The sequence below is a fragment of the Drosophila mauritiana genome, chromosome 3R (assembly GCF_004382145.1).
Source record: "Drosophila mauritiana strain mau12 chromosome 3R, ASM438214v1, whole genome shotgun sequence".
Taxonomy (NCBI): domain Eukaryota; kingdom Metazoa; phylum Arthropoda; class Insecta; order Diptera; family Drosophilidae; genus Drosophila; species Drosophila mauritiana.
In genome coordinates this window covers 21770564-21795673 of record NC_046670.1, presented here as the reverse complement: position 1 = coordinate 21795673, position 25110 = coordinate 21770564, and the positions used below count along the sequence as shown (strand labels likewise).

Here is a 25110-nt window from a genome sequence, read left to right as displayed (position 1 = left end):
CATTGGGACTGAAAGTGCCGGTATATACTTTTTCAAACTCATAAAATACCTTGCATAAAATATACCACAAGATACTGGCTCACTATTTAAAATTTATTTTTTAAATAATTATTTATAAACGTTTTATGAAATGTAGTGAAAGTTTTATTATGTACATATTCAGTATCAACATACAAAATATAAAATTAAAAGCAGTAGAGATTTATCCGTTTTTTCAGCATACTTATTATTTACCTAAACATGGTTATTGCTACAAAACATGTAAAAACTTAGCATCTAGGAATCTAAAAGAGCGTGTCCTCGGCGCGAATGTATTCGCCGATGTCCGACTGATGAAAGCATACGGTGGTCATGGGATCGGCGGTCTTGCAGTCCGTTGTGGAACGCGCCAGGACGCCGAAACCCAGGGGCAGATCGTTCATGGAGTAGACCACCACGCCCTGGTACTGGCCAGCGTTCTCCGTGATGCGACCCAGTCCGGTTTTAGGTATGTGGTTACCGTAGAGGAACTGCTGCTCGAAGGACGGCTTCACCCACACCTTGTACTGGGCGTAGGGCGCCAAGTAGTAGAGCGCCGTGATATGGAACTTCAGTTTGTTGGTCTTGGAGAACTTGCCGAAGCAGGTGCCCACGCACACCAGCTGCTTGTAGCCGAAACACTCGCTCAGCTTCAGAATCCGCTCCGAGACGTAGTAGACCCTATCCTTGTGCTCCCGAAAGCAATATGTTCCATCTGGGCGGTCGATCAAATGCTTCACATTTGTGCCAATGCTGTAAGAGCACTTGTTAGCTGCATTGCGATGGTCTGTTTTGGGTACTCACTATTTGGACAGGTGCTCGAACAAGATCTTGGCACGTTCTTCGCTCAGGCGTTTCATTTTAAGTTAAATTAAGCGGAAAAAAGAGGAAAACAAACTGTTCAACTTTACACGTGAGAAATGTTTCAGTGTTGAGTAGGGACAGCTCGCAGCACTGAATATATCGGTCTATCAACAATATCTTTTATCGATAGCTTAAGAGTGCTGTGTAGCGCCATTATCAAGTGTTGAAAATTGCCCAACTTTTTAAATTCAAAATCAAATATATCAGATAAGCAAAACTGAATATTATTAAAACTTATGTTTTAATTGATTTAAGTTAACAAATCACACTAAGTTTTACCCTTTCATGAAACAAACAAGATAAATTATTTTTGATCGTTATTATTACGTAATTAAGAAATACACTTATTTGTTCAGCTTACAAGTTCTAATAGTTTTGTGCTCTGGCTAATACTACACAATTAGTTCACGATCTATTTACAATGCCATAAATAATTAAAGCAAACACTTAGCCTAAATTATTTGTATCACGTGTTGAGGAGAATAAGCCAGTTAGGCCGTCTCGAGCCGCTTCTGCACATAGTTGCGCTCCTTGAGCAGCTCATCCAACTGCTGCTCCTGGTAATAGACCACGAACTGGGCCGCCGACACGTGCTCGAAAATGGAGCAGATACTCGGCTTGAGGTTGTAGAAGAAGAGCAGCTGTCCCCGCTGATTGAAATCACTGATCAGCGAGTCTATAACCGTGGCCGTAGTGAAATCAGCCCCGTAGACATGCGACGCATCGATGACCACTGGGACATTTTGCCTAATGGACTGCTTGTTGACCAGATTCCTCACATAATCCACAGACGGGAAGATCAGGCATCGATCTGGCGTGATCATGGAGTACTCCACACCCGACTGGGTGGTCAGTAGCTCGGTGGTCAGCTTAGGACGCGCTGCATGGTAGAGGATAAAGATGACATTGAGTCCAACTCCAATGAGGATGCCCCACTCCAGCGGCAAGACCAGGCAAGCCACAAAGGTTCCAACTCCAGGCACCAGATCACTTTCTAATGGGTTAATAAAGTAAGATTAACAAATGACCACTATCTCCTCATTTTGTATGACTTACTCTTCGATCTCCACATGGGCTTGACCACCTTAACTTCAATCATGAAGACCACGGCGGATATAATGATGGCTGCCAGGGTAGGACGTGGAATGAAGTAGAAGTAGGGCGTGAGGAAAAGCAGGGCAATCATGACCAGGCCACCGGAGTAAATATTGCTCAGGGGAGTACGGACACCACTGGCATTATTGACTGCTCCACGACTAAGGGCTCCAGTGCCCGGAAAGGCTTGGACAAAGGAGTTGAAGATGTTGGCCGTTCCAATGGCAATCAATTCCTGCGAGGCATCCACTGGCTTACCATTGGCTAAAAGGATCGCCCATTATTATATGGAACCATATAGGGAAAGATAGAGCTTAACACTCACCAAACGCCTTGCAGATGGCTATGTTTTCCATGAGCGAGATCAAGGGAATCACCACCAAGCCGGAGCCCATGCTGTGAACCATCTCCACGAATCCCTCAGCCACTCCATTGCTGGTTTCATTGGCAGTCAGCGATGTGGGTGGCAACTGGATGCTGGGGAGACCTGGTGGTATGTCTCCCACAACTCGGAACGGAGCTCCATGCTCCTCGGTGTGCAGCAGATAGCCCATGATGCAGCAAACGACCACCAGAATGGCATTTCGAGCAGTGCCCACGATCCAAAGGATCTTGTTCACAGCCCGCTGGAAGGATGAGCATTCCTTCTCGTCGGCTGGTCCAATTCGACAGGAAGACAGACTGCGCATCAACAGTAGGATGACAATACAGGTGAGCCCCAGTACCGTGTCTCCTGCCCTTGTGTGCTCGATGTTGTGGAAGACTTGCGTCCAGATCTCCACAAAGGTATTGCCCTTGGCCGTGATACCCAGGACACTTTGGATCTGGGAGGTGAGGATGATCAGCGAGACGGCGGAAGTGAAGCCCGAGGAAACTGGTCCGGAGACGAAGTCAATCAGGAAGCCCAGTCCGAAGAGGCCCATCAGCAGCTCCACAATTCCACTGAGCAGGCAGAGCAGCACCGATTTCTGCCAAGATCCTTGAGCAGCCTGATAAGTAAGCAGGGCCACAATCGCAGATGGCCCCATGGGCACATCCTTGCAGCTGCCCAGGAATATGTACACAAAGCAGCCCACAAAGGAGGCATACAAGCCATACTGCCCAAAGTAACATTTCGATTATAATTTATCCTTGAAAGTAATATTTATATATATGCTACTTACAGCCACGGGCAGTCCTGCTATTCCCGCATAGGCCAGTGCCTGTGGGATGACGGTGAGACCCACTGTGATGCCCGCCACCAGGTCACCCACAGCATCCTGGCTGTTGTACTTGGGGAGCCATCCGAGGATCGGGAGTCTCTTGTGCAGGGTCTTGCGATTGAAGGTGCGCCGCTGGCAATCCTGCAGCCAGCTGCGGGTGCAGTCCAGTGTGCTCACTGATGGCTTCACCTTCTTGCCGTCTTCAGTGACTGCAAAAGATATGGCGGAAATCAAGAGACATTCGATGAAATGGCTAAACCCGCACTGATTCATGAGCACGTACTGCAGAACCCCACGCTCGATCGACTTTTTGCTGGTTCCCACCCTGCCATTTAGTTTCAGCTTGCTTTCTGCTATTTTAATTGCTTTTGGTTTTCATTCTGATCTACGTGAATTTCATTGTCAAGGCCAAAGCAAAAGTTTTGTAGCTGAGAAAACGTGGAAAACAATTGCATTTACGAGTATCTCCGAGCGGGGAGCACGCGGCGTATACTTGATGCACCGTTTTTCTTGCCAGAAACATTCGCTGAATTCCATTACTTTAATTGCAACTAACAGGGAAATAACTAACTATGAAATCAATCTGTAACTTGTGGCATAAGTTGCTTCCAAACTAAAGAGCTTAGGTAATAGCAGTTAAATGGGCAGCTCTCGTGATTCCGAAAGCTCATTAACTTGTTCCTACAAAATAATTAATTTAATTTGATTTTGTAGTTCATAATTCACCAGCTAATAGCCAAAATTGCTAAAGCTATTTGAGTCACCATTTTAATGTTTGGTAATTTGTTAAAAAAAAATCATAATAAATCAATTGCAATTGCTAGACTATTCAATGTGTACAGTTTGTATTTGTCTTTTGTTAGTACCGACAAACTATTTTATTACTTATTAAAAGATTACAATGTGATTGATTTTACGGCAGCAAATAACTATATTTAATTTAACTCATCTAATTGGTTTCATAATCACTCCCAATGGTTGGCTTAACACTTTAGACTCACGGATAAATTCCTTGGATCCCTGGGATCCCACGCTGTTGCTGCTCCCATTGGGCTCGGTTAGATTGGTGCTGATGCTGATCGTGGAGCACTTGAATCCGTCGTTGAAGTAGACGTGATCCGAGGCCGGATTGGATTTCATCTTTGGAGCGGGGGTGGCAACAGCAGCTCTGATCAAAACAAACAAACAAACACTGCCCACAAAACACAAGTTGGCTTGAGTTATAATTGCCGGCGGATGGCACCAGGTGACACTAAATCTAATGGGCGGCACTCATAGGTGCATCTATAGGTTTTTTTTTTCGTTTTTTTCGTATTTTTTACGAAGGTGCCAAGTCAGGTATTTGGATAGTGTATCTGAAAGATGCCCGTTGTTCGAACGATCGGTTCTGGTCGCTTGGCTCTTCACACGGCAGCGTTTCGAACGAAACTGTTTTGTACTTGATGCGAACCTTGTCTTTTATAAAATTCAAAACTTTGTTGTTCTCGTCATCTTCGTCGCTGCGTTTGTTGTTAACTATTTTCGAGTCGCGTTGAGTGCCGTCGGGTCGTTTGTGGGTTTCGGGTCTGGAATCTGGCTTGTTATTATTATTATTGTTATTGTTGTTGTTTTGGGAAACCGGGACGATCGACGTTATGCGGGCTGCCCTGTGAAACTGATAATCCGAGGAGGGGGAAAATGCAGGAAAACTGCGATAAAGCGAAGTTCCCATCGCGTGATTCGTTTTTTGTCTTATGAGCACTTACTGCCCAAAAACAAAAACAAAAACAAAACCCCATTGAGCAGCAAAACGAAAATCGAAGAAAAAAGTAAATAAATAAGCAAAGAAAAGAGAAGAAAGGAAGTTGTAAATTCTTTTCGTATTAGTCCGTAATTATTTGGCTGGCTCGGCATTTTAGGGAGCATTCGCTCAACACGTGAGCCGTTGTTCACTGTGTATTTATGTATCTGTATCTGTGATATTTTGGAACAAATGAGTGGAAAGTTACCCAGATTTTTGGACCCGAACCGAGTGTATTAATACCCGGGACTTTTTTTTAGGGAGAAATTTTCCATTCATTGCAGCAGCAGGTAGATGCTTCAGTTTTTTTTTTCATTATAATTTTTTGTTGTCTTTCCGAGGTTTCTAGTCGCCGGGGGTTACCACTGGCAGTCGGCAGTCAGGTGCTAAGATCTCAGAAAAACCAGATTTAACCACAAACAGACGACCGACTGCAGACGAAGAGACACTAACTGGCCCAAATGTTGCATTCGGATGCCTGCAGCCCATGCTGCTACCAAATGGAGTAGTTTTGCCTGTTTTCGGGTTTTATCCTCCGCTTTATCGGGCATCTCTTAAATGCCATTAACATTAACATATTTTTGGGTACGCTTAATGAGATATTGCCTTATCAATGAGTACGCGACAAGGCTAATTGATTTGCCTTCAGCGCGCTGACTTGTATTAATATCATCATCTCCGTATAAAATGCTATATTTGTTTGGATTAAAGGAAGTAACGAAATCGGAGCACCAGCTCATTCCACAAATAGTGGTGCAAGTATTCTGAATATTTCCAGATGAACTTGACACTTTACAAACGTATAGACCCTTTGCTAGCCAAACAAAAGATGAGACCAAAAAATGTCATGGGTAAATAAATATTTAAATGCACAGCTTGGGGTCGTATTGTGTTTCTATGGAAATCAATGGATATACATAACTTGTGTGTTAACGCTCTGAACAAATTATTTTGAAATGCATTCATTGTAACCTTAGTTGCCGATCGCAAACTTTCTATATTTATGCTGATTGAAAGGCTTTGAAGTTATGCTGAAGTTCAAGATGAACGTCGAAATTCAAGCGAATATCGCAAAAAACTTCCTAGACAGCTGATGCTGTGACAAATGGAATTATTTAAATTAATTGAAACGGGCTGTATGTGTTAAAAGCCCATAAATATCACTGTCTTTATAGCCCGGCCAAGATCAAACTTGGAGAAGCAAGCGGCGGTGTTATGTTTCATACCAACTATTTTAAAGGCTTATAGGGCAAAATAATGTAGCAAATAAAATGTAAAAATGAAATATAAAAATACTTATGGTTACCAAGTGATAACTATCAAGTGAACTGGGGGTTTTTCCTAAAAACGAGGTACTCAAATTTTTTATGGGGTATGTTCGTAGTCGATCTTAAAGAGCTCCAACTGCCTTCCACGTTTTGAAACCACTCAATGTTTGGGTATTTTTCGTTCTGCCTTCTCCGTTGTGCATTTCGTTTCCTAATCGCAGTCCAATGACTTGAATACTACGATTATCAGTCAGCTGGCAAAATAGCATAATTTTTAATGAGTGTATACGTCAAGATGCCGGTAACTGGTTTTATACGGCCACCTCAATGATGGCAGACGACGGTGATCTTGGGGGGATTCTCCAGCTGCCGAAGTCGTCAGCTAATTTTGGATGATGTCAAACGAGCTGGCGCTTCTCACATCGAAAGTATTTTACATCCGAGGGCGTTTCCCTTTGTCTTATTTGTTTTGGTTTGGGTTTGGGTTTTGAGTTTGGGTTTTGGTTTATTTTTAACTATTTAAGCGCACAATTAGAAAGTGAGCGAAATGTGGGCGTGAAGGCTGAGGTTGACGCACTGCAAGATTTGTGCTAATTGCCATCAAATTGAGGCTTCCTCAACGCAAATAAGTGTATTTAATTCAAGTTTGCATATACGCACTTAAGTATTACACACATTTTGCCCCATTGACACGCGCTCGAACTTTGCACCACAGCAGGTGTGTGACCCTTGGGTTTCGAAAATGTGGCAAAAATATTCGCTGGTATTTTAAAGTCGCATTAGATTTTGGTTTTATACATTAATTTTGATCACTCCATAATTGAGTTAATAAGCCCAACCGAACAGGAAGCACAAATATTCGATTAATTGTTCAATTACATTTGCTGAATTCGTTTTTGCTGTTCCCTTTTTTCGCTGGCTTGTTTTTTATTTTCGCTCAACTGAAATTACAGGGCCAATTGCGAAATACATTTCGCATGACAGCCAAATTCCCACAAAAGGGCGTAACGAACAGCGGGGGGCGTGGTCGATCGCAGCACAATCACACCGAATCGAATCCGAGCCACAAACTGTCGCCCATTTCAATGAAATGCGTTTGTTTGGTTTGTTTACCATTTCGATTCGGCCTGTTTTTGTCTATATATATGGCTTAAATATATCCGAAAGCTGTATTTAACACGATATAGTGGGGATAAGGGGGCATTACACACTTGGATTTTGCAGGCGGAAATCACGTATACAACACGTTGTCCCGCATGCAGACACAATGGCTTTGGCTTAGATAACTTACGATCTCGCGGGGGAATTAGTAAAAGGATTTATGACTTGTAGTTACAAAAGAAAACTATAAGGGCTTATTAGGCTGACTAATTTATTAGATGGCTATAAATATTATTTTAGAATAGAGAAGGTCAGAGAACAGTTTGCACAATGCTTGGCAAACAAAATTCAAGTTCGAAGACAAACAGAGTGACTTAAAAAAGTACACCAATTTGTAGTTAGATGTTAATTCTTTTTGAGACCTTCCTTTGTTTAAAATCTAAAAATAGCTTGTACTTGTTATTCGAAATTTATTTTTAGCCCGAAATTCGTGGAAGACTTAATTGTTTAAGTCAATCGCAAAGGAACGCGAATTGAATCTGTCCGAAAATATGCTGTTTATATACCCAGAATTCAATTTGCAGTTTGTTGACTTTAGACTCGGTTTTTATGAAGATGCCCTGCGCGACTCTATAAAATTTAAACAAACAAATTCAGCTGTAGTAATTGAAACAAGGTGCCAAAATCACATTGCAATTTCCTCGTTAGTTGATTATTATTTGATTATAAGAGTGATTAATCGCAGGGCAAGCCAAATTTAATTTATGTTCACACAAAACGGGTTACATAATCTATATTAGACGGCGATCGAAGTTAGACTAACCATTCGTTTTCAGGCTTAATGGATTTTTAGGGGGAGAACAGCTACCGGCTTTTGTTTGTTTTGAATATTTATGACTCGATTGTTCATATTTGATGGAGCGCAGTATTTGATAAGTTGGCAATTTTTATGCAAAACGCGTTTCCCCCACCGATTACGCAGCAAAGAAAACCAGAAGCGAACTCTGATCTATCCATCCAAATATTGTTTATTTAAGCATCACTTAGTCTACTATAGCATATCTGCTTAAGATATGCAAGTCGAGCTCATGTGATGGGCAATTAAAACCGAAATAAACTAGTTTGAGCAGCAATTCGTGGAATTTAAGCTTGAAGATTCCTTAAAATAAATTCTGAATGAATTTATACTGGATTATTGCATTCAATTTTATGAGATTTTTGGAGTCGCAATCGTAAAGAGGCCACTTTTTTGTAATGCCAAAATAGTTAATTCACATTAAAATGTATTTAGACTTAAGACTTTGAGTTAGCCAAAGTTCCGCTTGAGCACGTTTTCGCATTTAAGTCACGTAATCTATAAATTAATTTTAAGTGCCATTCTCGCGTGTTCTTTTTGCAATTACCACGTTGCAGCCTCTGGAATGCAACATTTAGGTAGCAAAACTATTACTTTTGGTTTAATAACTCAGGCATTCCGACTTGGAAAACTTCGAGATGCGCAGATAACGAAAATATTTTCAGTGATTCATTTAATTGACACTTCATTGAGGATATCATAAAATTAGCAACTCTTTTCGGGATCCCATAAAGGCAATTAGCATGTGGCGTTGGCTTTGAGGGACTCATAAACAAATTAGTAATCGTTTAGTGATAAATGTTAATCGACCGTTTAGACTGCGTCAATGGATTTGGTTGAAAGAGGTGCTAATGCCCAAATCCGATGCGAAACTTTCGCAATGGGAAATCTCACTCTTTTCAGTACCAAATACAATATACCTTATAGATCAAGGGCCACCCACAACTCAGTGTCACTTTCTGATGTCAGAGTTGAAATATTTCGATGGGCTTACCTATGTAGATGGTTTGCAGGGGGGGCCTAATTAGCCCAATTACGCCTGGAATGCCACTGGCTGGCGTTTTTTCCACTGTTCTCTATTGAATTTGGCTGAAACGATGTGTGGCCACCGGAAATGTGATTTCGTTGGCTTTGACTTTGGCGCGCGTCGCACACCTCAAAAACTCGGTTGCGTCCCCTTCAGTTCTTCATTGTCAGTGGGTTCTAGATAGTTATAAGTTTGCATATATGAATATGCCACTGCTTGCGGAGTATATTTTTTTTATGGCATATGCCGAATTTGCATGCAAATCACTGCCGAAATGCAACCATAAAGTTCGAGCATAAATGGTGCGTTTATAATTTGCTTGCACACACGCGAACCTCGAATTCGATGCGAGGCTTGGAGTTTCGTTTGTTTGCGGATGGCACAGCCGAATCGGTTAGGTAAACATGGCTAACTAACTGCCCGTTCAGATCTCTGGATCGCCCTCGCCGAAAAGCCCTCGAAGTTGTCACCTCTCGGAGACCGATCGTGTAATTGTGCTTGGGAGCGTGGCGCTGTTTGTTTTTCTGATCCGAGAGTGGAGCTTTGTGTGCCCGCGCCGAGCTTTTCACCCCATTTCTCTGCGCTCTTTCTCCAAATTCCCGATTGCCCGATTCTCCAATTCTCCGCTTCTCTGGCCGGCGAGAAATTTGAAAGTAATCAGCGAATGGGGGCCAGCGAAAGGCGTTGGCATTACAAAATATACAGCTTGTTAACATATTGAAAACTGTGCTGCTGCATTAAATCTACACCGAACTATTTATAATCAATGCCGTGCATTTAATCGATTTGGGTTGGATAACCGATCGTTTGGCGTAGCCGCAAGTGTAGTTAGAAATGGGAATTTCTATTGGGGGGGAAGCTATTTATCCTTGGAATTTGAAATACGAGTAGATTCATATCCGTAGTAAGTCAGTATCACAGCTTATCTGGACAGAAATCGATTCATAAATATTGCAACCATGTAAATATTTCCTTATTCTTAATCATAAGGGGTATGTTTATAGTCTAATACTAATAAGCTTTGCCTTAGGAGTGCGTACGTTCCAGTTCACTGAATCCAATTTTCGTCTGGTTTATCAGCATATAACTAGCAATTAAAGAAATTAAGGTAAAAGCAAACATTACCAATATTAATTACAGATTTTTTTCTGATTTCAGTGAGTGAGATATAATGAAAATGTCGCTTCAGTTTCACTTGCTATCCGAATGAATTAAAATGTGCTTAGAAAAATACTTTTGCTTCGTGCTTCTATTGCATTTCATCATGATAAACCAGGTCAGAGGTTATAAATCAATTATTTGGCAATATACAACCGCTTTCACTAAAAAACAGATTTATTCCCATATCGAGTTCACGAACTTCAAGTGCACATCCATGAATAAGGACGTGGCCGATTTCGAATACTGTTCTCTAAAATCAGTTAATCGAACTTATCAATATATTTCCACCCGGATAAAGCTGTACAAATTAGTGAACAGCCTAAAGGTTTGTTAAGCAAGTTTAGTAGTTTTAGCAAACTATTTAGTAAAATTGTTATATTTCAGGTTAACTTTGGCTTGCACCAACAGATCAATGGGTATAAGCCCTTTCTATACAACATCACTTTTGACGGTTGCCAATTCATCAAGAACACAAAGTCCAATTTAGTCGCCAAATACTTTTACGATTTTATTAAGAATGTCAGCAACTTGAATCACTCCTGTCCGTTCAACGTAAGAAAGATCGTGTTTCCTATGCCAGCTAAATATTATTCCCACTTTTTTTAGCACGACATCATTATGGATAAGCTTACCTCTGAGACAATCAATTCCCGACTCCCAAAAGTTCTGCCCTTTCCCACAGGAAACTACATGTTTCAGGCCTATTGGACTGCCAATGAAAAGTACCGTGCGGTAACCAAGATATATTTCTGTCTTTATTGATGGAAAAGTGCTATTCGTTTGGGTTTTTAAAGGTTTTTATTAAATAGTATAGATAACAGCTACGAAGAAAACGGTTTTAATGGGTGAAGTTCTTAACTGGACCTGCAACTTGGACATGAAAATATTATTAACTTTTATCGTCTCCCGTACTTTATTATTATTATTATTATTCCATTCGATTATGGGCTGTGAGCTCGTAAAGCTATTTATGTTGAATACATACAAAAATTAAAAATGTTTCACATTTGTAATTGCGATGTAAGCGATCTGAATTCACAGTGCTGCTGAAAAGTTGCCTATCACTAGATAATTTCTCTCGATTTTCAGTGATTATTCCTGGACACACACGTACACTCATATAAAATTACAATAAAATGGTGCCAAACATTTGATCTAAAGTTACTTCGGTCTGTCTAGTGTAGTTAGTACGGACTAAGGTCGATTGGGGATCTATAGAAAACGTTTATCAGATAATATAATTATGTATATTGTATATAACGCAACTTTTCGTGAGAAGCGAATAAACTTGACGGTGGTACATATGAAACTTATACAATAGAACGACTTTTAGGCTAATGGCGACGAGTATCTAACTTTATAATTTCATTTCCACGTATTTTCTCTTATTTTTTTCGCTTTTTAAGATTTACTTTTCGTATTTTCATGTGTGAGGGGGTAGTGGTAGGGGTAGGATGATCTTTTGTTTCTGTTGGTTTCACTGAGGCACATTTGATGGATCACTGGGGTAGATAAACGCCAAACTACGACTTCCGGTTCCGGTTCCGGTTCCGCTTTCGCCGATCGCCTTCTAGAAATGCTTTCGCATGTGAGCGGATACCAAAAAGGGCGCCAGAAGCGAGCAGATCGAGACCAAGAAGCTGACCAGGCCCTGAAGATTGGCTGGAAGGTAAAGAAGATGGATTAGAAAAGAGGATCATGAATATAATACTATATTTAAGTGTGTAAGAACAATAAAGGTAAGTGTAACTGATGTAATACTATGAGAATAGATATGGAATGTATTGGATGCGGAACCTCTCACCTCCACTGCAGATGTCGTGCAGGATGTCCTCCACATATCCGTTGTCGTTGTCGCAGAGACACAGCTTGGTCTTGCTGGACATGAACTTAGCCACTCCGATGGTGCGGTTGCTGTTCTCGTACTGGCACACCATTCCATCCTCGCAGTCGTTGTTGCTGTTGCACTTGTGACGCAGGCCTGCAAAATGCGCAAATATTATTAAGATATTAGCATACCCCCAGTGGAATTAACTATACTCCATGATTATAACTAAATTTAAACCGACTCAATACACCCTTTCATTTAGCAGCCATTTTATTATAATAACGCTATTATGCAGACCTATAATAGTCTGGAAATGCGATACTCTGGAGTATTACAATGTATCCCCGCCAGAAAGTAGATCTGCCGCACGGAGAACAACTCCCAATGCCAAAAACTGAGGAAACGTGCATGCAAAAATCGCGTATAACATTTCTCCTGGGCTGTGCATGTCACAAATTGGCACTGCGGCGATTCCCATTACCATTTGCCTCTCGTTTGGGGCCTCGTTTGAGTTGCCCCATCGGAGGAGTCACGACATCCTAACATAAATCCGACATCGACATTGCGCCGCCATAAAGCGGTCCTCCTCTGGCCAGGCCAAGAGCTGGAGACGAGCTGGAGGAGAGCTGGAGAACTGGGGAACTAAAGGACCTAAGACCAAAGGACCAAAGAACTGTAGGGCCAACAATGGCGGGCACATGACCCAAGGATGCCAAGAAGGCAAGTGTGAATCGCGCACGGAAAACTAAATAAATAAGCAGGCAAATAGCGAAGAAAGGCGAAAGTGGGCTTTTTGGGGGTGGCCATCCTGGCAGGATGCTTCTTTGTTTAATTCTCATTTAGGTGGCGCCTTGGACGCATCACCTACATGCCACTTGAGGCACTGGCTCATCACGGAGGAGGCCTCCAAGAAAGCAGCGGCCTCTTAAATAATAAATGTAATGTGCATGTCTTAGCAATTAGCTGACTTTTTGTTGGCTGTTCTATTTCGGGAAAATAGCTAAAGGATCCTGCAAAGGCGGGCGGTCAAAGGAGCGGAGATACAGGACATAATGTTTAATATTTAACAAGAATCAGTTTAAAGTTTTATAACATAACTAACTAACTAGTAACTAAAGCTATCAGACACGAAAAACTTATTTTTGGTATCTCTAGATTACAACTTGTATATGTTTCTTATCCTTGGAAAATACGGCTAAGTACCAATATAGTAGGTGATACATTACCTTTCAGGACATCTGGACAGCTGCCGGCCGAAGGAGGCGAGTCGTCGCCGCAGAGGCAACGCAGCTTGTAGTCATTGGGATCCTTGACGCAGCTGGTGCGATCTATCGCCGTGCAATCGTCGTGGGCACTGCACTCTCGTCCTTTAACTGCAATCAAGGATAAGAGTTCAAGTTAGAGAAGGACACTTAACTGGCCAGTTTGCCTAGCTAATTGCCCACTAATTGTGTGATTATTTGGGGACCAACTCGCGCCAACACAAATCACCGCTTGTCCGCCTGCCTATCTATATCTACTTTATCCGTTCCTGTTTACCAACTCCAATCACAGGGCTATTACCGCCCAGGGAAACCCCCGCTCCTAATGTCAGGGATTCGTGGAGCGTGGGTTGTCATTGCACTTGAGTGACTTGTTTGATCAATTCTCGATTCGATTTGTGTTAGCAATGCTCTGTGTTCTCTGTGTTCGTGTCATTCAATCGCTGGCTCTGTGCCATAATTATTATTCCATTTACTTATGAGCGACTACCAAGTCAATCGAATGACAAATGATTGGATCAGGCAAACTGGATGGTTGGCTATTTGTTTGGCTAACGACCAGGTGTCTTAATTAGCGGTTAATCGAACTTAAGTGATGTAGCTTTATGGGGAAGGTCTAAGACAACGTATCTATCACATTGTAATGAGAGTTAAGTGAAGTGCATTAAAATAGCTAACTCTTAACTCAAAATCAGTTTTTTAACATAAACTTCGACTTCTTTGTTCAAAGGCTTAAAATACTATAAAAACTATTATAACTGCTCGTTTTGTTGGCTTTCTTAAATGCTTGAGTACGTGTTATAGCAAAATTACTGCACGACTTATAAACTCGAACTCCTTTTAATCCCTCGCCCAATCTCGACAAGAAACTTCTCTTGACCTTGCCAGCGACTTTGATGGGGCTTTTTGTTACCAACCCCGGGGGTTCTCTTACCAATTGGGACGTGCGTGGGCGGCGGCTGATTGTTGGTCTTGCCAAAAGTGGTCAGAGCCGTGGAGCTGACCCCGAAGAGGATGATGAAGATGCCGAACAGCATGGTCAGACTGCCGCATTGTGTGAAGCGCTTCAGGGGCTGCATTTTCGAATCGGTAACTAATCGAGTTTTGAGTCGAGACCAGGACTTAAAGAACTCGAAAAGAAGTCCTTTTTCGGGTGTTATATAAATTCCACAGGACCGCAACGGGTTGCACACGCACTTTGCGAGCTTGAAAAACGGCCCAAAGGCTTTAAATTGGTTTACTCAACGGTTTTTTTGGTTTCTTTGTCGGTTTCGCGGGCGCAATTTAATGCAAATTTTCACACCGAAATCGTTTCCGCTCCGCCAGAAAGTCCGAAGCAAAACAAAACCGCACGAGAGGCGTCACTCAAAAAAATCTCCAATACTATGGGGCACTCGCTATCGCAACTTCCACTTGGGGTCTTCGGACGGGTAGCTGCAACCAGTCGCCTGCGCGCTCGAAATGCAAGTGAAGAATTCGCGGCGCACACGGACCTTAAGTTGCTGCGATGTCGCTGCTGGTGGCTACTTGGCGCTCGCGCACACCGGCGCCACCTCCCACCTGCCACCATTCATCTGCTACCCATCCGACTGCTCCTCGCCAGCTAGCCGCCCACCGCCCCCGAAGTCCGCTCACCTGCTCAGCCAGGCAGAGAACCCCTTTTCCAGATTGGCGATGGATGATGGGCGCCTAACAGATACCCTTCTTCAAGGTAGTCTCACATTATATCATACCTTAGTTCCCAATCAGTAGATCTTGTCTATTACTTTGTATAATAACAATATGCTGTATACTTTTATTTATTTTAGTAAATTAGAAGTTGAGATACAATATTATAGAGCAGAACTTACTCTACATATGAAAGTGAAGTTCTGGTTTGTTAAAAAAAACAACAGATTCATATTTCATTATATATGTGGTAAAATATATACAACTGAATATCAAGTTAAACAATACAGCTTGTTTTGCGTTATGGGAAACGATTCTGCTGACGCACACAAATTTTGGCAACAATGAGCTTCCCACAAAATGATAAAACATTAATTTTAGATGTAGGCAACCAACTGCGGCTGAGTCGAAATGAATTCACGCATTCCGGGACATCCATAAAATCGGATTCCAGGAGGACAGACACCCGCATGCATAATTAAGAGATCCCCCAAGTGGGCAAAGGGTATTCCACCAAAGGAGCTGGATGGCTTGGAATCTTCGGGCAGATTTCGAAACATTCGCAGGCAGTATGGGATTAGTTTTGGGCCGTATGCTATATGGTATATGCTATATGGTGTATGGAAAGTGAGCTCCGACGCACTTGTAACTGCCTCGCTGCCTTTGTGTATTTCGTGAGCGAGTTTTGTTAACGAAGATGGATTTTTGTAGCTGCCTCACCTTCGTGCACCTGTTTTTATTGTAGCCGCTGGCGGAGGCGACCTCGTCCTTTTCTCCTCGTCCTCGTCTTGCGTGTGTGTGTGTGAACTATAATAATGACGAAGGCATTAGAGGCATACGACCATTGCATAGCCTACTTTTTGGGGCCCGCGGAGTCGAGCAACAGCCACAACAACAATAAAGTGTAACATTAGCACGCACCAGGCGAAACAACAACAGAAACTGGTTAGTCAAAGGCAAATAGTTATTTTGGCCATTATTCTTCGCTCGCTCCCTAATTTCTCCCGCCCGTTGTTTATGATTATTTTTTTTTTTAGTTTTGGGGGCGCTGCATGGCCCTAATTACATTTGCTGAATTGCCCAGATGAGAGTGGCTTGCTTGTTGCTTACAACTTTTAACTTTTTTAACTTTCAGCTGCAGAATGCAGCTAAGCTGTCCAAAAAGGAAAGGTTACGGGCCACGCCCCTTTAGCCCAATTTGGCAAAGCAGCATTTAGGCGGATATCGAACAGGCAGAAACGGATGCCCAACTTTCGGCCATGTCTGCTCCAATCGTCTAAATATACGAAGCTCCACTTTTCAAACTGAGCCAATAATTTACACCCACCCATTCGAGGGGGAACACTTTGAGGTCAGTTGGGACATGAAGTACTCGTCCAATTTGCCAACACAAATTCCTTTGCACTTCGTGTACTTTCGATCCTCTTCCGACTCCGATTGCGCAAAATGTCAGGCTATATGGGTCTGGTGCTCCTTATCTGCCTCCTCGATCGCCTTATAAACGATTGCTTTAATCGCTGCGACAGCATAAACAATTTTCCCCAACTAAATGCGAATTTATATCGCACACGCACGGCGAACGGAAAGGAAGTCCAGAAAATATATTCACGAAAATCGGTGGATATAACTAAATGGGACACGAATCTGGTCGGGTTCAGGGACCGTGGAAATCATTAAGACAGTTTTAGAAAATATATTTTATATATTCTTTCTATTCTATTTTAATAATCCAATTTTTAGATTAATTATACCATTTCATTTTAAGTAATTTAAAAATTTTGGGCAATATTAAAGAGATTTATGGTCCACATTGTCATTTTTAATCTTTTGTTGTAAGTAAAATAAAATAATAATAATATAATATAGATGAAAGGCACTAATTACTAAGAGTTTCGTAATATTTTTTCTAGATTTACCAACTTGACAATGATTTATTCCATAGTACTTTTACCATTTACGCAAATCCTGCCGCAAAGCGTCATTCGGAATGGAAAATATTTATATTTACATGTAAAAATAAGTTCCTTTAATTATTATTCAGCCAGTCCAGTCCATTCAATTCGCCATGCGGCAGAGTCCGAAATTTATTTCGGATATTTATTTCTTGACATTATTGATAAATGTTGCCGGGCACAGCAGAGAAACGGAAAACAAGCAGGAAAATTATATGGAAAACTCACGAAATCTTTTCGCCAAATCAGAAACTGCAGCGAATCGTAGGCGCCGCCATTGGGTTTTCCACTCCGCCCTCAAGGAAAATGCGAAAGACCACCGTAATTAAAGAACTAATTCGCTTTCAACAATTTGGGCGTCATGTTTTTGCTCTTAACTGATGATTAATTAGTGCGACTGTAGAATTTCTAGCAGCGATATATAATTTTCTCACGAAATCTCATCGAGCTGTACACAATCATGCCCAGAGGTCATCATATTACTGCTGATTATAACTCAGAGTGCGGAGCATTAGGCCCTCGAAAAAATGCCAATTTAAGGGACTTAATTCCACATTATGGCCACGTCTAATTGCGGCCACACACACTCACTTACCTCACTCACTGCATGCAAGTTTGTTTTCGTGCGTTCCAGGACATGCACACACCACATGGCTTAGTCCTTAAAGGACTGCCTGCTCCTGCCCCCGAATGTTGCATGTGCCGCAAGGCGAGCGCTTCGATAGCCGCCGTTACTTGTTTTAGCCTTGTCTGTTGGCCAAGTCTTGACCAAATAACCTTTCCATGACTTTCCCAATTTATCACTCGACACATTGCCACATTGCTGAATGCAGCTAAATGCATGCTAAATATATGGGTGGCCAGTCGTATAACGATTATTTCAAGTTCATTTGTTAATGCACACCTTGATTTTAGCAATGGGGCGACACTTTTGGGGGTCTTTCGTCTTGGCCAATTCGCATGTCATGTTGGCTAAAAGGACTAAAGGCGACGCCAGGCTAGTGAAAACATAAAAATAACTACGAAATGCTGGGGCTCACGAACTTATTTTAATAACTCATGCGTGGCCAGGTCTGGACGTCATAAGGTTCTTAATCCCCAAAAGGAATTATAATTATAGCAACATTTTGAGAAATGTCGAGGAATTTAGTGTCGTTTTTAATTGTATACAGTTCTACACGATCTACATTAAAGTAATAGAATTTTATAGAGATATAAACATAAACAGTGTTTCTACATTTGAATACCATATTTAACTAGTAAAGTTGGTGTGTTTAGCCTACATAAACTATTTTTTAAATTATACAAGCGTAAGGCAATCAGAAAAACAATAAAAAGTCATACCTCTAAAACAATCCAATTATTTTTTAGCCGCATTGCATTCAATGGTCGCCCCTTCGGACAAAAGCTTTCTAAATGCATATGAACTAAAGGATCGTAAAATATCTTTTATGAGGCTATTAACTGGGCTACCTAACCAACAACAATTGGAGGATCACAACAATATTAATTGGTAAATTTAATGTCTACCCATGGAAATTCGATGAACACATGACGTTTCCAGTGACCTATCTAAAGGCGAAGCCAAAAACTCATTATCCAAGGCGTCATCATCATCGGACGCTATTCATTACTCACCCAAAAGAACTGGGGAAAGGGATCGGGTCGGATGAAGTGGAGTGGTCAGTGCACACACCCTTCCTGGCGACCGACAAATATGCAAATTTACGCACATCAAAAAGTGAAAGTTCTAGAGGTGACCATAAAAAGCCCAAAAACGCCGGAATGGAGTACCTACTCCTAAGCGAAAAAATCAATGCAGGCCAGCGGAGCAATGTGGTCAGTGGGAAAGGAAACGGCAGGGAGTGGGAAGGGGCAGGAGCAGGTGGTGCCCTCCACTTCTGGGATGGAGTGCCCTAGGCTGCCCGGGCGGTGGAACACGATTAAGCCGCACTGATTATGGGTTACGACCATTTCTTATGGTAGCCCAAAAGGGCCGAAAACATCTACAACAAAATTGCCCCAGTAGCAGGTCCCGAAGAGAAGGACCATTGATGACGGCTCCGCTGCACGCAATCCATGACATCACCAAACTGCTCGGCTCTCCCTCGGCTTTGCCACCGAGCCCCAATCGGTTAGGTTGGCAGCCAGCACCATCCGAACTGACCCACCCTTTCCCCAGGCGGGTTCTCCACGGGCATGGAGTCCATGCTCGACACCAACTGGACACCTGCAAAAACCGTGGTAATGCAAATGCAGCTCACTAAGTTATTCTAATAAGTTTTTGTGTCACCCAGGAGCAGTGAACTTGTCAAGTGGATCAGGTAGTGTGTAAGTCCGTCGGCCTGAGTGACGTTCTGTAATTGGAATTCAAATTGAAGAAGTGCCTGAATTAAATCGCCTTCCCGCCGGTTGTATTATTAAAATGCAATTTTTCAGAACCCAGGAACCCAGGACTTCTCAGACATGCAATTTTCAATTGTTTGTCATTAGGGAAATCTCGATGTAAGTGCCTGACCTTTTGGGAATAATCACTGCTTGTGAAGGACGGATGCAATGGGTTTTAAATATTGGTTATGCTCCGTTTGGGAAAGGGAAGTCTTAGGATGATCTTGATAAGGTTCCTACAGCCAGGTAGAAAGGTATAGTTCAATAAGATCCAATGTAAATATTTCCAAGTATTTTGTCGTTAATTTTCTTAGTTTCAACTGCTGTCAGAATCCAATACTTTTATGTCGAACTATTGTAATCCAACCAGTTCCACCTTACATCCTGGCCATAAGTTCCAACAAAATGTTTGTTTATTTGTTTGTTTTCGCGTTTTTGCACGGCACGTGTCCCAAATTTACCCGAAATGAGTAACTTCCGTTCCCGGGAATGAAAAATTACTTACCAAAGTCCCAGCATTGGGCCTGTGGGCATGGGTCAGGTTTTCATGGATTTTCAATTTTCGCACGTACACCTGGGCGGCTACACCTAATCTATGACTAATTATCGGAGCCCACTTGCACGTGGACGAAAGTCAATGTACCATAAAAGGAGGTTAATTCTATGCAATTTTGCATGGACTCGTGATTACTTTTCCCTCCAGCAGACGTATTAATTACATGGCGGAGCACATTAGGTCAACCCTCGGACTCCAACTAGTCGTAAAGCTAATTACAAGAAATTAGAGTGAGCCGGCTCGTGTATGTTCAAAATGAATCATCCATAAAGAGTTGTAAGAATTTTGCGGATCATTAATTTCATACCATAAAAGTAACTGCCACGTGAATTGAACTATTGATGAACTATAGTATATTTACAAATTTGTTGCTTTAAAATACTTTATATTATTCAGATTTATCCAAAAAGTACTTATTGCATCTGGACATTAAACAGTCCCTTTAGATATGTGGCAATTCCATTAAATAATTCAGGAAATGTATACCTAACCTATTCTTGTAAATATTTGCAGCCAGCTCTTACAGGATTCAGAATCTACTGGAAAGGAATTTAGGATTCCTTGACTTCAGGCTCAACATATTTGCTATACAATAGCTTAATCACTTCAATCTTTCGGGACATTTTGGCTGGGAGTGACTTTTCCAGCTTCTTCAGCATTTCCTCCAATGATCGTTGATTGGCGAGCTCCTCCTTCTTTTTCTCCCGATATCTTTGCTGCCTGAGTCGGTCGGTTTCTCGCTTTGTTTTTAAAACCTTCGTATTCTTCTTAACCACTTCCTTTAGTTTGCTGCGATACATCCTACTTCGCTCGGTTTCTCTGGCTCGGTATTCCTGATACTTGATCGGATCCTTTTTGATTTTCTCACGATAGCGCTTGGAGTTGTCCTTGGTTCCCTTCGTTGCTCCCTTTGATCCAGCTTTCGCTGCTTTGGAAGTCGCACCTCTGGTAGTTGCTTTAACCATCTGAATTAAGTTTTAATTTGCCATATAAGTAAGGTAATAGTTTTAATTACATACTGTGCCTAGTTAGTCTTTGTGAACTTTCAAAGGGATGATGTATATTTATTATCTTTAATTCATTAATAGTTTATATTTCTGTTTAATGTTTTTCTCTTCAAACATTTGTTTATGTTTACTGGGCTTCAATCAGCTGTTATTAGTTAACAGTGCGGTAACAGCGCTGTACACTTTGCTGGAGCTGCCTAGAAGTTTAGCGGGAAAACACACAGAAGTATAGCTAAATTTATTCAAATATTATAAAATTTCTAAAACATTACGAAATCGGTTGATATGCACCCCGTCACTAAAATTATACCTTCAATAAGATTTAAATATACGGACTTTTGTTTTTATATCATTTCATATACATCCATTAGAAATCAAATAATTAGCGTTCGAAATAGCTAATTTAACAGCACCTTTCGCTTGGTAAGCTGACTGCTGGCAGTCTGGCAACGCTTAGCCCACAAAAGCAAAACAAAGCAATTGAAGGAAGGAAAAGAAAACGCAATTGCGTCTCTAAGAAAGAGGATAAAACCAAATTGCACCGCAACCGAAAAGCAAAAATGTCGGAGATCAAGGCGTTGGAGCACGCCACCCTGAAAGTGCCATACGAGATGCTGAACAAGCGCTTCCGTTCGGCACAGAAGATTATCGACAGGGAGGTGGACCAGGTGACCAATGTATCGCGTCAGGTGGAAAAGGCCCTTGAAGCAGAGGAGGGTCCCATTCTGGCCGAGGTTACCAAGCTGGTGGATAACGTCGCGCAAAAATTGCAGGTGCTCAAGCGCAAGGCCGAGGAGAGCATCAACGATGAGCTGAGCGTCACACAGATCTGCAAGCGTAAGCTGGACCACCTAAAGGGCATTACACCACCAAGCAGCGTTACTGGCGACCTGTGGCAGGGGTCCGTGGATCAATGGAAGCGCATCCGACTAGACCGCCTGGTCATCGAGCACCTGCTGCGCATGGGATACTATGAAACGGCCGAAGAGCTGGCCGCCAAATCCGATGTGCGCCACCTGACCAACCTGGACATTTTTCAGACGTCGCGCGAGGTCGAAGATGACTTGGCCAGTCACAGCACCACCAAATGCGTGCTTTGGTGCATAGACAATAAGTCCAAGCTCCGCAAGATCAACTCGACCATTGAATTCAGTCTGAGGGTGCAAGAATTCATCGAGCTAGTGCGTCAAAATCAGCGCTTTGAGGCTGTGAAGCATTCGCGTCGCTACTTCCCCGCCTACGAGAAGACTCAGCTGAACGAGATTTGCCACGTGATGGCCCTGTTGGCCTATCCGGCCGATGCCCAAGCCGAGCACTACCGAAAGTACATGGATCCGCAGCGCTGGCAAAAGTTGGTGTTGGACTTCCGTCAAGAAAACTACCGCCTCTTCCAGCTATCCAGCACGTCTGTCTTCTCGGCAGCCGTGCAGGCCGGTCTGTCGGCCCTGAAGACGCCCCACTGCTATGCCCAGACCTGCCGCAACCTGAACTGCCCGGTGTGTCAGGAGGATCTCAACCGCATCGCTCTCAAGTTGCCATACTCGCACTGTGTGCAGAGCCGACTTATATGCCGGGTCACAGGGCTGCCACTCAACGAGCACAATCAGCCGATGATGCTCCCCAACGGACAGATCTTTGGCCAGATGGCTCTGCCGGACATCACCAAAGACGACGGCACAGTCACCTGTCCGGTGACCAATACGAAGTTCTCCAACCCCAAGGTCGAAAAGGTCTTTGTGATGTAAACGGCACTGGATTCGACGCCCTCTTCCTACCCAACCGCACTAAGTTAAGCAATGAACAACTCTATTTTTGAACATGTAACTTCATATCTATTGTGTACACCTATGTCTAATATTATTACTATTGATAAGCCAGAGAGCCCGCGAACATCCACGATTTGAATTCCGATTTCGATTATTCGGCAACTGAATGCTGCTGCTGCTGCGCGTGCGCAGGTCTATTGATTAGTTGACTCCACTCCGCATCCACGGGCTGGTTTGTTTCGCAGTCAGTGCTTCGAGGTTGATTCACGCGTACTGCGTAATTTGACTCTGCCTCCGAAGTGGCACACTATGCACACCTAACACCACTTATATATTACATTAAAATACAAATGAAATAAAGGTTAAATCGTACGACTTATGCCAGAAGCCACTTGTCAATTAGCACGAGCTCCGGACTGATTCTGTTGTGGAAACTGTGAAAATTTACAACAAATCCGTGTGACGCCGCTGCAACTCGAGCTGGAACAGCTGCGAGCAGCAACAAACAAGCCAGGCCAGCGGATACATAAACAAGCACAAGCTGCAGCCCGCTACTACCCCTCGTAGCCAAAACCGAACCACCACCACCACTTGCACCACCCAACTACCAATAACAACAACGCCAGCCCATCTGTAACTGAAAACCTCCGCAGTTAATATTACAATTCCTAACGAAAACTCCGCCAGCTCCGTCAACATGGCACTGGACTTTGTGGCCACCTATAAAGTTTTGGTGCTGGGCGACTCCAATGTGGGCAAGACCTGCATCGTCCACAGATATTGCGATGAAAAATACTACGACACATACATCTCAACGATAGGTAAGTGCTCCCAATGTGGTCACATCAGCCCCCGAAATAATAGTTCCAAAATTGATTTGGAAAATATAATGTTGAAACACTATCTGCCATTTACAATAGAGTTACTATTTTGGAACTCGGACACTTATTTGACGCCTATTGACTTTGAATGGCTCAATAGTCAATAGTTTCCCATACATTCCTATTTGTTTTGAAAACTATTATTTCTACCTTGGCTGTAATCCGCCTTTAATGAGCAGTAACCCACTAATCCCATTTTATCTCCCAGGCATAGACTTCAAGCAGAAGCTGATTAACCTTGATGGCGTGCCTATAAAGCTGCAAATCTGGGACACGGCTGGCCAGGAGAGATTCCGGACATTGACCACGGCGTACTATCGGGGCGCCATGGGCATCCTACTCATGTACGACGTGACCAACCTGGAAAGCTACAACAACCTGTCTTACTGGTTACGCAACATACAGGAGAACGCTTCGCCGGACGTGGTTAAGGTGCTGGCGGGCAACAAATGCGAGTGCTCCGCCACCCAGCGCATGGTGGACAAGGAGAGGGGCGAAAAGGTAAGTGACTACAGGAAGTGCAGCATCGACACCAATAACACCATCCTATGCTCTCTCCAGATTGCCGAAAACTTCGATATGCCCTTCTTCGAGGTGTCTTGCAAATCCAACATCAATATCGAGGATGCCTTCCTGTCGCTGGCCCGTAAAATCCGCGAGCAAAGGGAGCGGCGGGTAAGATGCCTTAAAATAACCCAAGAGTTAATAGGTAGACAACCCACGCTAATACTTCAATTTTCTCATAGGGGGACAACTTTGATAACGACGAGAGCAAAGACAAGAAATCACCCGGCTCCAATGGCCTAGGAACCTTCAGTCTGGGCAGCCTTTCCGGCGAGAATCGCTGCACCTGCTAAATACTGAGCGATGGATTACGATGCGATCGCAACCGCAAACCGCAGAACCTGAACAAGTTGTCCAAAGCTCTTGAGCGTTGTAGCATTGTGGCCAAGTTCGCGAACGGGCCACCTTTTAGATGCTGCCTGCATTAAAGTGAAGCGTTCAGATTGTGCATTTTAAGGTACACTTAGTCCAAGAGAAGATAGCATAAATATTTTAGCATATTCCAGCAAATACATAACGGTCGATTATACATGCATATTGTCTCGATTCCAATAATTATAATATAATGCTAAATATAAACACATTTGTACTCGTAAGAAATGAAATCACGTCTATGTGGCACGGGGGAATTGTGTTTTTTTTTACAAATAATATTATCACTTTGAGACTTCCCTAATTGACCTCTTGTTCTTATCAACTTATTTATATCAAAATTATTATTTATATATAAGATATAAACCTTGTTTTTCAAGGCACCATTGACTAGATTCTTTCTCTTATAAACTTTCCCGTATAAACTTCAAAATCTCAGGAACTATATAAGCTAGAAAGATTAGGCACGCAGATTTCAGAGACGTAGACGAAGT

At 42.6% G+C, this 25110-nt stretch overlaps 7 protein-coding genes across 8 annotated transcripts; 3 read left to right on the top strand and 4 right to left on the bottom strand.

Annotated features, from left to right (window-relative positions):
* Positions 1 to 201: 201 nt before the first annotated feature.
* LOC117142897 (60S ribosome subunit biogenesis protein NIP7 homolog) lies at positions 202 to 962 on the bottom strand. The gene is made up of 2 exons (XM_033307179.1): positions 823 to 962; positions 202 to 771 (listed from the first exon to the last, which is right to left on the bottom strand). The coding sequence occupies exons 1-2, from the start codon at positions 876 to 878 to the stop codon at positions 285 to 287; spliced, it is 543 nt and encodes a 180-aa protein (XP_033163070.1). The 5' UTR covers positions 879 to 962; the 3' UTR covers positions 202 to 284.
* Positions 963 to 1186: 224 nt separating this feature from the next.
* LOC117144878 (sodium-independent sulfate anion transporter) lies at positions 1187 to 9669 on the bottom strand. 2 transcript variants are annotated; one of them, XM_033310288.1, is made up of 6 exons: positions 9179 to 9669; positions 4181 to 4371; positions 3141 to 3388; positions 2303 to 3074; positions 1939 to 2241; positions 1374 to 1876 (listed from the first exon to the last, which is right to left on the bottom strand). In XM_033310288.1, exons 2-6 carry the CDS (start codon positions 4317 to 4319, stop codon positions 1374 to 1376), a joined length of 1965 nt encoding a protein of 654 aa, XP_033166179.1. In that variant the 5' UTR covers positions 4320 to 4371; positions 9179 to 9669. The 2 variants fall into 2 exon arrangements, with proteins under 2 accessions (XP_033166180.1, XP_033166179.1); XM_033310289.1 differs by lacking the exon at positions 9179 to 9669 and having other exon boundaries at positions 1187 to 1876; positions 4181 to 4319.
* Positions 9670 to 10475: 806 nt separating this feature from the next.
* On the top strand, positions 10476 to 11151 carry LOC117145451. Its single transcript, XM_033311119.1, has 3 exons — positions 10476 to 10697; positions 10757 to 10924; positions 10979 to 11151. Exons 1-3 carry the CDS (start codon positions 10476 to 10478, stop codon positions 11132 to 11134), a joined length of 546 nt encoding a protein of 181 aa, XP_033167010.1. The 3' UTR covers positions 11135 to 11151.
* Positions 11152 to 11852: 701 nt separating this feature from the next.
* Positions 11853 to 14935, bottom strand: LOC117145450. The gene is made up of 4 exons (XM_033311118.1): positions 14397 to 14935; positions 13427 to 13573; positions 12177 to 12353; positions 11853 to 12034 (listed from the first exon to the last, which is right to left on the bottom strand). The coding sequence occupies exons 1-4, from the start codon at positions 14539 to 14541 to the stop codon at positions 11943 to 11945; spliced, it is 561 nt and encodes a 186-aa protein (XP_033167009.1). The 5' UTR covers positions 14542 to 14935; the 3' UTR covers positions 11853 to 11942.
* Positions 14936 to 20418: 5483 nt separating this feature from the next.
* Positions 20419 to 21182, bottom strand: LOC117143427. Its single transcript, XM_033308133.1, has 2 exons — positions 21046 to 21182; positions 20419 to 20991 (listed from the first exon to the last, which is right to left on the bottom strand). Exon 2 carries the CDS (start codon positions 20989 to 20991, stop codon positions 20578 to 20580), a length of 414 nt encoding a protein of 137 aa, XP_033164024.1. The 5' UTR covers positions 21046 to 21182; the 3' UTR covers positions 20419 to 20577.
* Positions 21183 to 21479: 297 nt separating this feature from the next.
* LOC117144112 (E3 ubiquitin-protein transferase MAEA) lies at positions 21480 to 23178 on the top strand. The gene has a single exon (XM_033309132.1). The coding sequence runs from the start codon at positions 21594 to 21596 to the stop codon at positions 22776 to 22778; it is 1185 nt and encodes a 394-aa protein (XP_033165023.1). The 5' UTR covers positions 21480 to 21593; the 3' UTR covers positions 22779 to 23178.
* A 96-nt stretch (positions 23179 to 23274) lies between these two features.
* On the top strand, positions 23275 to 25011 carry LOC117144113 (ras-related protein Rab-13). The gene is made up of 5 exons (XM_033309133.1): positions 23275 to 23432; positions 23487 to 23620; positions 23889 to 24181; positions 24242 to 24355; positions 24427 to 25011. The coding sequence occupies exons 2-5, from the start codon at positions 23497 to 23499 to the stop codon at positions 24535 to 24537; spliced, it is 642 nt and encodes a 213-aa protein (XP_033165024.1). The 5' UTR covers positions 23275 to 23432; positions 23487 to 23496; the 3' UTR covers positions 24538 to 25011.
* The last annotated feature ends 99 nt before the right edge of the window (positions 25012 to 25110 follow it).

Coding starts and splice junctions, on each gene's coding strand:
- LOC117142897 (XM_033307179.1), bottom strand. CDS start 878: ATGAAACGCCTGAGCGAAGAACGTGCCAAGATCTTGTTCGAGCACCTG. Junction 772..822: donor TTCGAGCACCTGTCCAAATA/GTGAGTACCCAA, acceptor GTGCTCTTACAG/CATTGGCACAAATGTGAAGC.
- LOC117144878 (XM_033310288.1), bottom strand. CDS start 4,319: ATGAAATCCAATCCGGCCTCGGATCACGTCTACTTCAACGACGGATTC. Junction 2,242..2,302: donor AGCCATCTGCAAGGCGTTTG/GTGAGTGTTAAG, acceptor CGATCCTTTTAG/CCAATGGTAAGCCAGTGGAT. Junction 1,877..1,938: donor GCCCATGTGGAGATCGAAGA/GTAAGTCATACA, acceptor TTAACCCATTAG/AAAGTGATCTGGTGCCTGGA.
- LOC117145451 (XM_033311119.1), top strand. CDS start 10,476: ATGATAAACCAGGTCAGAGGTTATAAATCAATTATTTGGCAATATACA. Junction 10,698..10,756: donor AATTAGTGAACAGCCTAAAG/GTTTGTTAAGCA, acceptor GTTATATTTCAG/GTTAACTTTGGCTTGCACCA. Junction 10,925..10,978: donor ATCACTCCTGTCCGTTCAAC/GTAAGAAAGATC, acceptor CACTTTTTTTAG/CACGACATCATTATGGATAA.
- LOC117145450 (XM_033311118.1), bottom strand. CDS start 14,541: ATGCAGCCCCTGAAGCGCTTCACACAATGCGGCAGTCTGACCATGCTG. Junction 13,574..14,396: donor GCCCACGCACGTCCCAATTG/GTAAGAGAACCC, acceptor CCTTGATTGCAG/TTAAAGGACGAGAGTGCAGT. Junction 12,035..12,176: donor GCACGACATCTGCAGTGGAG/GTGAGAGGTTCC, acceptor TTTACCTTCCAG/CCAATCTTCAGGGCCTGGTC.
- LOC117143427 (XM_033308133.1), bottom strand. CDS start 20,991: ATGGTTAAAGCAACTACCAGAGGTGCGACTTCCAAAGCAGCGAAAGCT.
- LOC117144112 (XM_033309132.1), top strand. CDS start 21,594: ATGTCGGAGATCAAGGCGTTGGAGCACGCCACCCTGAAAGTGCCATAC.
- LOC117144113 (XM_033309133.1), top strand. CDS start 23,497: ATGGCACTGGACTTTGTGGCCACCTATAAAGTTTTGGTGCTGGGCGAC. Junction 23,621..23,888: donor CACATACATCTCAACGATAG/GTAAGTGCTCCC, acceptor TTTATCTCCCAG/GCATAGACTTCAAGCAGAAG. Junction 24,356..24,426: donor GCGAGCAAAGGGAGCGGCGG/GTAAGATGCCTT, acceptor ATTTTCTCATAG/GGGGACAACTTTGATAACGA.